We start from the raw sequence: 11,855 nt of genomic DNA, 5'->3' as shown, positions 1-11,855 counted from the left end.
TTTATTTTTCTGTTGTCCTGTGCTAATAAGTTTTTGCCTTACACCATTTTCCAATAAAAATTTTGCATTCAAATGGTTTCCCTTACTATTTTTACATTTATTTTCCATCACAGCAGTACTTCTTCCTTTCTTTCCATCAGCTGCCTGCTTGCTTTTTTCTACCCTGTCCTCTTCCTCCTTCTCCACGCATTTACATTTCTGGCTTGGCTTCATTTATTGCTGTTTATTTCTTTCCTTTTTTTTAAAGGCAATTGAAGTTAAGTGACTTGCCCAGGGTCACACAGCTAGTAAATGTCAAGTATTTGGTCTGAGGCCAGATTTGAACTCAGGTCCTTCTGACTTCAGGGCCGGTGCTCTATCCACTGAGCCACCTAGCTGCCTCATTTATTTCTTTTTTGATGATTCCTTATCATTCTTCATGTTAGATTTTGTAGGGTTTTAAAAGGAAAGTTGTAGCACAATTTACCAGTAAAAAAAAGTGAAAAAAATCTATTACCGTGAAAATTATTTGTCCTATTTGTTAATTTTTTAAGTTGCAAGGGAAAGAAAAAGGCTCTTGGCAAGTAATTAACTAAGATGTCTGAAATCAATAATTATTCAAAATCTATTAAGTTTAACTAAAAAGAAAAAAGCCAACAAGTAATTTATTTCTTTGCCTACTTTCAAGTGGTTGTTTTAGGCACTGCAGACAAAGTATCATCAACTATCAGTCCAGAAATAATAAAAATATTTTTTTATCAGAACTACATAATTTGTAAATATAGCATTGGAAGAAATAGTTGTTGGTCAATTAAAATAATGACGCATACTTAAATGATTAATTTAAAATAAATTAAATATCCCTTAAAATATTAATGATAGTTTATAATTCTGCCAGACATTCTTGCAGAAATATCTTGATAAAGTTAGTGACCAGGAAAAGAAATGCAAGTGGTCTGAGTCTGCCTTTCTAGAACAGATTCCCCAAAGATTAATGGATACTTCTTCGCTATCTAATTTCAAATCTGTTACTGTGTAATAGCTAATTTTATGTCAACTATTATCATATGTGATGACAGACTACTAAGTACACTAGAAGATAAAAATGTGATTTTATAAATTTTCTTTTTCTGGTCTAGACTTGGGATTTCATTAGTACAGGAAATTCCATGTGAGGTAACTCCCTCTACCAATGCAAAATGACAACTGATCTGCAACTAAATGAGTATTAGAGTTACCTGTGGCACAGAGAACTTAAGAGACTCACCCTGAGACACATAGGAAGGAAGTATGGGTCAGAGGTGGGATGTGAATCCAAGCACTCTATCCACTAGGCCACTTTACCTTCCTATTGCCTTCCACATTGAAGGAGAGGCACTGAGACTCAGAACACAATCCCTCATATGGGAGGCAAGCAGTAAAATCTTAACTAATTCCAATTCAGTAAGCTACAGTAAAAAACAGAAAAACTAAAATTCTTATGGGATGAAGTAATTTAATCAGATTTCTGAGTTTCTGTAGGGAAGATTTTCCATTGGGTTATATACATTTGCTTAGTTCTGCTTTACTTCCTTATTCCTGGTTAAGTTCTAGTCAATTTTCTTAATTTGGGTTAAGAGGTAATCATTCAGAAATTAGTCTTTTCCCTTTCTTTTAACTTTGTGAGGTTTTATTAGAATTGTGTTTTATCTTTGTTGATTTAACTAAGAATGATCTCTTTATGTTATCTTATTTGCTTTTTGTTTTTCTATCACACAGTGATAGATCAGGTGCTAGAAGGGACCTCAAAGGCTACTCACTGTCCAACTCTACTCTCTCAATTTTACAGGTGAAGAAACTGAAGCCTAGAATAATTAAATGACTTGTCTGAGGTCACAAGTAGTAAACAAAAAAGGTAGTATCTGAATCTCAATCCTCTGACTCCAGAGCCAAAAAAAGAATCTATTTCTTCTATTTACATGAACTTTAATTAAATGCGTTAACTTTGTACTTTAACCTGGTTAGACATATTTTAAAACATATGTATACATATACAGATTAAAAGTACAAATACCTGCTGAGTTTTTATAATAGGAGACATATTAATAATAATATGCCAAAACCATAATCAACTGATCAATATTGCAAAAATAACATCTATAAACACAAAATACTGATTAAAATGTTCCGTTCAATTTTTTGTTTCATAAAGATAATACTATAAGAAGTTTATTTTTAGAATTATTAAAAATAAGCAAGCACATGAGATGGCTCTCAGGGATGAAGAGGGATATTGAGGATAACTATGATGATGTAAAAAAGAAAGGATATCAATCAAAACTTATTCAAAAAGAATAAGCAAGCAGCTTATTTTGCTTTGGTGCCTCCAAAGGCCAATTAATAATGAAATCATTATCTAGAAAAAACATTTTTGATCCTGAGGTAGTTTCCATGTATTACAGAATCAGACTATATTGTGCTAAAATTGATATGAATCACATTAGGAGATTAGAACTGTGTTTTACAAGCCCTTAGGCCACAGAAGGCTCAGAACATGGAAGCTTGTTTTCCTTATATTGGTTTAATTTCTATAAAATTTCATATTCACTAAGTACTACTGTTTATTTTAGCCAACACTACATCAACTGTAATTTAATCATGAGTACACCTTGGAGGCTAAGAAATCACACTAGTTATCAGGATATTAACTTATACGTAGTAACTGTTTAACATATCTAAAGGCACATAGAACTTTTCTTAATTAGTACTCCATTCACTATATTTCACCTACTATAAAATGTCAATAACCATTTCAGTAAGAAGGTGACTTATTAAAGGTGTTTTTTTTTAATTTAAGAAAAAGGACAACTTTTCGGTCCATGCAAATTAGATCCAACAGAAGTGGAGAGAGGGAGGACTCAAGATTTCATCAGTGTAGGGAACTCCTTGGTCTGCAAACTCCTTTCAACAATACAAGACCATTGGTAATTGCTCATCTTAAAGAGATGCTTGAGTGGACTGAGAAGCTAAGTGACTTGCCCAGGGTCATACAGGCAATATAAGACAAAGGCAAGACCCAGGCCTTCCTGAAGCCTGCACAGAACAAAATGCTTTATTATTACCAAAGAACTGGCATGAAGCACAATGCTGCGTGTCCCATTTTTATTTAGCCCTGCTTTGTATAGTACCATGAAATTATGAGTAAATAAAATCAAGTAATATGCATGCATACTAAAATTTTTTTAAAAATAACAATGTTAAATACCTTATTTGTGCAGGTTTTAAATGAACAAAAAATAAATCTGCATGCTAAATGCATATAATCTTAGCTTACCTTATCTTTAGTTAAGGAGTGTTTCCTAGTACTTTTTAGATGATTATTCATTGTAGTAGCAGTAGTACAGTTGTACTGATCTAGGTCTGCCTCTTGTAAACTCTTACATTTATTCATTCTTCCCAATGAAACAGGTTTTGACACCTAGGTAGATCGACATATAAACAAACTCTATAGCAAATAACTTTTAAAAATACCCATTTTGTTTTTATACTCACTTGAAACATAAAATTATCTCTTCTCCTACATATCAACACCAATAACTTAAGTAACAAGCATAGTGGATTTTTTTAAATCCTTAGTTATTAGATAGATATTAAATTTTTAAAAATGTCTTCCATTTTATTATTATTTCCTTTAGGCATTTGAATAACTAAAATATTACTCAGAAAATCTTTAATAATTTTCTTTTTTCTTACCCTTTCTTCTATTATAGGAAGCGAAAGATCAATGAACGGCTCTTTCATGGCTGAGATCTTTGAGAAAAGAAAAGCAAGAGAAGACTAACTAAAGTATAAATACAGTAAAATTCTTTAACAATTATTGAGATTTTTGTTTTTAAAGAAATACAACTTATAAAATTATGTCATCAAAACTCCAGAAACTAAGGAAAATTTAAAACAATTTCTTTGTATGTAAACAGTTCAGAATATTGAATCAGTAACAATGTAAAAAAGCTTTTTCAAATGATGTAAAGAGTTTAAATATATGATACTATAACATTTTAATGATATTTGAAGTTATCTGAAAGGAAATAATATTTAATAAAAACTGATTATCTGGGAAAATTCAAAGTGTGCTTGAGCAAAAGTGTTGCAAAGAGAGAAATGTATTTCAGATAAAAGAAAACATAGCAAAAATAGTTATTTAAGAAAAATTGTCTTTTCTTACTCAAGAATATTCATAAAATATATTCTTAAAAAATTAGAATGATGCCATGATGACACATATTAGACTTAAAGGCGATAGGATATGATATGATATAACAGAATATGATATAATACATAATACTTTTTAAAAAGTGAGTACAGAAAGAACACGGGAAATGTGCCAACATTTTTGGCCTATTCTGTCATTATAAACCTGTACCAATTCAACCCTCTAACTTTTCAAAATTCCACAATGGCAATAAAATACTTTATCAATAGGTTCCAGATATTAAAATAAGAATTATCAAGTAAAATAGGAAGCCTGTGGGATGATTTAATCAGAATTTTCCAGACAAAAAACCCACTAAGTATGGCATTTGAAATGAAAATGAATACCAAATCCAATAACAGAATTCAACGAAAAAAAATCAGTAAGCTGGATCTTCTTTTTGTATCTTTTATAAGTGCTTGTTGGTCAATAGAATTCTATACTTCAATGGAAGGAAAATATCAGTAAATTATATTTTAAATTAATATTTTGTCTTAATATTAATATTTTAAGTTAATATTTTGTTTTAGGTTATTATAATAGTACCAGACCTGTTTTTCATGCAATATTCTTCCCACCCCAATATAACAAGTAAGTTAATATGAGTAACAGTATCTGCTTTCCTTAACCCTTACAGGTTTGTTTTCAGGATCAAATAGAAATAACATATTAAAAAAAAGCACAGTGGGGAAAAAGCAAGTGTCTACATGGATCTAAAATGATTTCTACATTCATGCTCTAGAAAACAAGCATCTAGGAAAGGAGAGTATCACATTTTATTTCTTCCCACTTAATAGTATTTTATTTTTTCCAATTACACGTAAAGACAGTTTTCAACATTCACTATAAGTATTTATTTATTTATTTAGGTGGCAATTAGGGCTAAGTGTCTTGCCCAGAGTCACACAGATAATAAGTGTCTGAGGACAAATTTGAACTCAGGTCCTTCTGACTTCTGGGCTAATGCTCTATCTACTATGCCACCTAGCTGCCCTTGAGTATCACATTTTATATGGGACTAAGCTATTATGAAGTAATTCTTCATTAATACATTTTGCCAAGTTACACTTAAAAACAAAACAACCATAAAAACAATATGTAATTGTGATCTATTATTCCACATTGAATTGCATTCCAAAATACCTACATTTTCACATTCCTCACACATGACTGTGCTAGTCAATTCACCAACAAAGATCCTATCTATGAAGTTCATCTTCACTCCCTCTCTTCCATATGCTGCAAAAATAGTGCTTTTTTAAATTTGAAAACATATGTAACATCAATAATAAAAATAAGACATTTGATTTCATTCAAACATAATCAGAACAGTGTAGGTATTTACTTTATATACTAAATATATATACGATACCCTTCCTTCTCCCATATTTGCTCCCTCCCCTCAATTTTGAGAGAATCCTAAACCTCTGAAGGGTTAGTTACAACAGATGAAAAGTTATCAGCTGTATTTAACTAAACCTATTTGCTGAAAATAAATAGTAGCCTTAATCACAATTTAGATGTAACTGCTATTCCCAAACTTTCTGAATTTCTTCTCTATTTACCAGTTTAAGCAGTAAAATGCTCAAGCACAATTACTATTTTATTAGGCACTAAAATATGCAATTGACAGTTACTATTTTGTATTTACTTAGCAATCTAGGAATACACATTTTAAAAAATTATAACAGGCATATTTCTCTACCTATCTCTCTACTCTTCCAGGACCCACACCTGTCATATTTCACATAAACCTTTAAAACAATGTCATATCATGAAAATAAACTTCTTTTGGGATAATGCTTTAGAAAAGGAAGAAACTCTAAGGAAGATGAAGAAAATTTATGTTTGCTACATGAGAAACTTATATAAAAACAGATGTCACATGTATAAATTATTTATGTAGACATACATACAGAGAAATACAAAGAGACAGACACTAGAAATGAACTGACAAAGCCAGATAAAGAGAAACAGATATACAGAGAAAGATATACAAAAAAATGGGTTGGCAGAGAGATAGACTTTGTCTAGATCTGCAATTTCATTAGTGTAGGCGATTCCTGGTGTGTAGATTCCTTCCAAGGATACAGATTAGCAACTTTCCTGAACTTCTAGTCTTACAAAGTTGTTAAGAGCACTGGGAGATTAACTGATATGCCAAAGGATCACATAGCCAGTACTCAGTGGCAGAAAGTGAACTCAGGTAGTCCCAACTATGAGGATAGCCCCTCTCTGTCTACTACAACAGAGGCTTTAAACTGGAAAGGTTGCAAAGAAGTGACCCAACTCTCCAGTGTACCCTGAACCAGATTAAAATATAATTGGGAAATATTTAATAAAATAAATAAAAATAAAACAGAGATAATGTTAATTTGTGGTTTTTAAGTCAATATGCAACTTGCAAGGACCCCTTTCTATTTGAGTTTGACAGTACTGCATTCATTATACTATACTTCCTCTCAAATATATACTAAAGTTAATAAAATTAGGCCTACTATAACAAATCTTTAATATAAGGGAAATGACAATGATCTAAATTGAATTTGAAAAACAAGTCATTTTATTTAGCAAACAAACTAATGCTGAAGAAAGAAATAATAAATGTTTGGAGAACATCCAAGTTACTAACAGTGGGTGATTCATAAACTACCATCTAAATCAAATTACTTGAAAAATTTCCTCAAAACTTGTGAAATTAATCATCATTAAATTTCATATGTGAGGAAGATGATGATACGGGTTCATAAAGGTACAACATGAAATATTACAGAAAAAAATTCTGCTTGAGAACACAAAAAAAGTTTCAGTTAAAAATGGGGTTAAGAGAAAAATCAGTCTGAGTTATTCTATTCATACACTAGATGGCACTACTCTAACACAAAAATTCAGTTAGTATAGAGATTTAGTTTTTACAATAATCACTTTAAAAGAAAATGTAAAAAAAGAAATTCTGAAGAATGCACTAATTGTTCTTAAGTTAAAGCTACAGATCATATAAATGTGACAGTAAAAGTGTCAACATACCTTTGATTTTTTTTCTAGTTTCCTCATCTGCAGTTTTAGTAGTTGGATTATTAAATGCTTTTAGTATGCCAGTTTGTATTCTCTGTAAAACAAGTCCAGTAAGTATTTTAAGAGAAAAAAAATAAGGCTTGAATTTCTTGAAATAGATACAGTTTAGTTTGTTATACTACAGAGTTTATTTTTCTGAATAAAAATCTATCTTTCCACAGAAGCATCATTGTATGTCAAATCTGTCAAGAAATCTGTACTCTCGCCAACCTTTTACCCACCTACAGTAAAAGGTGTCTCAAAAAGTAAGTCATAACCTCTTGAGCCCTCAATTTCCTTTTCTGCAAAACAGAAGGGTTAAGTTATGATCTCGAAAGTGAATCTTTAGCTCTAAATTCCATGAACCCCAATTTCTAAAGGTGTATTCATTTCTTCAGACCCCAAAATGCCATTTTGTAAACCTTGAGGTTTAAGAATGTCAATGTAGTTCCAAAAACAAGGAGCTCATTCTCTTCTTAATTTAAAAGTTCTGGGCTCATTATTTCAAAGTGATTTATCATTCTTCAACCATGGCCACAGAAAGTAATACACATAGATGATGAAAAAAATTTAAACAATTAAGTTTGAGACAAGTTATTTTATAATTTTTTACTTCAATTCCTAGCTATACAAACGCTTCTCAAACAATCTTCACACTATTATGCTGATTAGCGCAAGCAAAGACCAGCATATCAACTGTCTACATCAAGAAAGAACAATTAAAAGTTTCACTAATCAGGGTTTAGTGTACACTTAACAATCATGAATAATCATTTGTTGGTGTTGAAATATACTATCTACTTAATTAAAGCCACTGCTGGCTATCAAACAATAATGCTTAAATTTCTACACATGTCATATTTTCCACACTCATATCAATTTCAAGTATTAAAACTCTGTTCAAGCTATAGGTAGAGATGAAGCTCTAAAGGGGTTTCTAGGAACTCAGGTGACAGTGTCCATGTGGGAAGAAAGTCCTTATTTCAAGCAGGTGAGGTAGAGCACTTCAGCTTCCTGAGAAATTCTTGGGATGAGGCACTTGGCTGGCCTGTGGACAAAGGAGCTCTTAAACTGACCAAGAACCTCCCTGGCTGAATGAGCTCCGTAAGACTCTCACATCTCTTCCCATCATCTCCCTCCCAGTGTTAGCCTGTCCCCTTAAGTGCTCTGTTGGTCTATGATCCTTTTTCAAGTTGGCACTTGCATCAAAGCCCAGCAGTCCCACCAGGTACATAGTGATAGTTCTGCTAGTTCCTAGGATGTGAAAATACTGGCAGAGTTTGACTTGGTGTGAAATATAAGATTTGTGAAATTCAAAATTACTTTTAAACTTGAAAATCATTTTAATTTAATCAGTTTAGTAATTCCATCTCTGCCCTGACACTCCAAGTTCCTGCCCCAGAATCCTGGTCTGACTGGTTCATTTCTGTTACATTATCTAGCCTGGATCCAGACTCATCTTGATACTCCCTAGCCAGTCTCCAACCTTCACCTACTACAGGCACTACAACCTCCCTCCCTGGCACTCTGGGTTTTTGATGTATCAGCATTCATCATTTGTAGCTCATATCTGAGCCACCATGCTTCTATGCTCCTAACTACCACTTTCCTTTATGTGTTGTTTCCCCTATTATAATTAGTAAGCTCTTTGAAGGAAAGGCTGTTTTGCTTACTTACATTTGCATCCCCTGCATTTAGCAGTAGGTCCTTAATAAATGCTTTTCTAACCTATTCTCCTCCACTAATGAATGCAGTAGCTAGCAATTCACAACTAGCCCTCTTCATCCTGGCCCATGTTTTCTCATACAGTAGCTATTCAATATATTGAAGGATTTCTTTTTATTGTGAAATTGAGTTTCATTTATGAATTGCTATCAATGGCCAACAACAGATCTCACATAAATCTCAGTTACTAGTTTCCTAAGGAAGTATCTTGAAGATTATGACTATTTTTAGCTTATTTATTCATAATTCTAAATATTTATTATTATACTACCTGGGAAAGTCTTTATGTCAAAGAAATTTTCAAAACACTAAAAACCTAAAAAAACCCTCAAAAAACGCAACACTAAAAACCTCACTAATATGGGCTGTTTAAATTTGAAATTCACAATAATTTAATTTGGAATATTGTGTGTTTTAAAAAATTAAAAATATTTTTTACAATTCAAACTACTCATTAATTTTTCAGCCTGTCCATTATCTAAATTATCATGAACTAGTTAAGATCTTATAAGCTGATCAAGGTATTTAGCTAAGTAAAAATAAAAATAATGAAAGGTTTGAAACAATTTCAAATTAAATAATGTGTTCATCCCTTGAGCTTGTGACTTAACTTATGAACTCCCTAATGCTCCCTAGCCTTGATCCTTAAAAACCAATAATACACAAAAAACTCTAATCAATAGGTAATTCACTAAGCTGAATGTTATAAAAATGTTCATAGACCTATAAACAATCCTAACTTTGAAAGTTAGTTTAAAAAAAGACACAGCCTTTGGTCAGAGTATTCCTAACAACTGTAACACATTAATCAGCAGCAGGATCCAAACTACTTTAAAGCCCTGTATTTAAACAGTCTCTCAAGCACCAGAATAACTGCTAATTATAATTTCAATTGAGTAACTGACAATTCCTAATTTAAAAATATTCCTCATTTATAATAATATATATTTTCAGAAAAAATTGAAATATTGAGAAAATGTTGAAAGCAATGATAGTAAAGAAATTACATCTATGATCCAAAACAAAGAAAATTGGAAAATATTATTGAAAGAAAAATTTTAACATGAAACCCTAACAATTTCAAATATAAGAAAACATTAAAAAATAATTGCAGTAGATGATATTTTTCAATAAACTTCAATACATTCTAATCTATTCTAATTTTCATAGAGTCACTTTTAAAGCCACAAATGATTTCTCTCAATTATACAGCTTATAGGCTCTACATGAACACGATTAGATCGTTCTGCGCAACTGTTCTCCAAAAAACTGTTTCTACAATGCAGGAGCATTCACTTTAACTTTGTATTCAACAGGATTACTCTCCTAAACTTTACATTCACTAGAAAAGATTTTATGAAAATAGCCTGAAAGAAGGTCAGTAGCTGTAATTATTTCTAAAGGATTCTGGTGGCAGACATATTGCTGTAGGCTTTTTTCAATCAAAAAACACATGGTAGTGACACTCTACAACAATAGCACGATTAACAGCTGTGGAGTTCCCAGGCTAGACAATGCTGCTACTGCTTGGGTACTCACTGTATCTGACTGGCACAACTGTCATTGCTCACAAGGCTGAATAGGTCCTCAGACTTGACACTCTAATTTTGTCACACTATCTAAATTAAGAAAAAAGAGCTTTTCGTAGTAATCTTGCTGAGCTGTGTGAGGTGATAAAGTCACACAACACACACACACACACACACACACACACACACACCCATTCATATGTGCACCATTACAAATTGTTTAATTGCAGAAGGAGATAGGACCAAATTTCATTAACCTGGTAGCACAAATGGTAAAAAATAAGCATCTATATATCTATATTTTTATCATAAATGGGCATTAAAAATTAAAAGTAAACCAGCTATTATAATTTAAGTTGGATTAAGGTGCCTGACAACAGACAGTAAATGTGCACTTATAAAACTAAGGACAACAGTTCCTTCTGTCAGTCTGTCTTAATTAGTTTTATTTTAACTGACAATTCATTATCTATGGGGAAGTAGGCTTCACATTACTTTGACTATCTAGTATGTGACTTTCACAATTTCTCATTCAGTTATCCTTTCTCCAATTCTACAGTTACAATAATTACAGAATATAGCACAGTATTATAGTTAGTGATTTTACCCTGTGACAGACTTCATGCTTTGTCAGATAAGTTTTAAAAATTGCTGGTTGCTAACTTCTGTATAATAAATACTAAAAATAATAAAGGTCTACACAAGCCACAGTTAGTCCAGTTTAAAAATCTAATACATTCATTAGGATTGTAAGCTGGCTGCAAAAGAAAAAAATAGTACATATTTGGAAAACACAGTAAGAATCAACTTAAAGAACTATTTACTGCTGCACATTTCACTCTGAAATATGTGAATAATAATAGTAGTAGCAGCTGAGGCTTATACTTTAAGTGCTTTAAGGTTTGCAAAAGTATGTTACATGAATTACCTTATTTGAGCCTCATAACAACAAACAAGATAGCTTACTACAGGTGTTATTATCTCCATTTGGTAGAAGTAACTGAGGTTCGGATAACATGTGCTCTAGAACTTGGATTTGAACCCAGTTTTTCTGGCTTCAAATTTAATACCCTTCCTACTATATTATGCTACCTCTCACATAATGACTCATGTTTATGCAACATCTTAAAAGTTTTCAAAGCATTTCCCTCACATCAACATTATGAGGTAAGAATTATACTTACCCTATTTTATAAATAAGAACACAGAAGCACAAAGAGGTTAAGTGACTTGTCCAAGGTCACTCTGCTAGTACTTTGCATGGGTCAGGGCCTTGACTCCAAATCTATTGTTTATCCACTCACTAGTTATGTTACCATTTCTGTAACAACTATAGT

General features: G+C 32.0%; 1 protein-coding gene across 7 annotated transcripts in view; it reads right to left on the bottom strand.

Annotated features, from left to right (window-relative positions):
• The window catches only part of USP45 (ubiquitin specific peptidase 45), an 88,760-nt gene that overhangs the window by 15,588 nt on the left and 61,317 nt on the right, over window positions 1–11,855 (bottom strand). For 6 of the 7 annotated variants that reach the window (XR_013486972.1, XR_002326786.2, XM_020998301.2 and 3 more), the window contains 4 exons: window positions 7,238–7,319; window positions 5,358–5,449; window positions 3,712–3,768; window positions 3,293–3,436 (listed from right to left, as the gene is read on the bottom strand). Coding sequence is in view for 5 of the 7 variants with exons in the window: in XM_020998301.2 (XP_020853960.1) it covers window positions 3,293–3,436; window positions 3,712–3,768; window positions 5,358–5,449; window positions 7,238–7,319 (375 nt within the window). In the remaining 2 variants the exon portion in view is untranslated. The remainder of the gene's footprint in view (window positions 1–3,292; window positions 3,437–3,711; window positions 3,769–5,357; window positions 5,450–7,237; window positions 7,320–11,855) is intronic. The other variant, XM_020998302.1, reaches the window with a different exon arrangement.

The sequence above is a fragment of the Phascolarctos cinereus genome, unplaced genomic scaffold (genome assembly GCF_003287225.1).
Source record: "Phascolarctos cinereus isolate Bilbo 61053 unplaced genomic scaffold, phaCin_HiC Scaffold_5;HRSCAF=322, whole genome shotgun sequence".
NCBI lineage: Eukaryota > Metazoa > Chordata > Mammalia > Diprotodontia > Phascolarctidae > Phascolarctos > Phascolarctos cinereus.
Note: the sequence above shows the minus strand (reverse complement) of the source record. Positions and strands in the feature narration are given on the sequence as shown.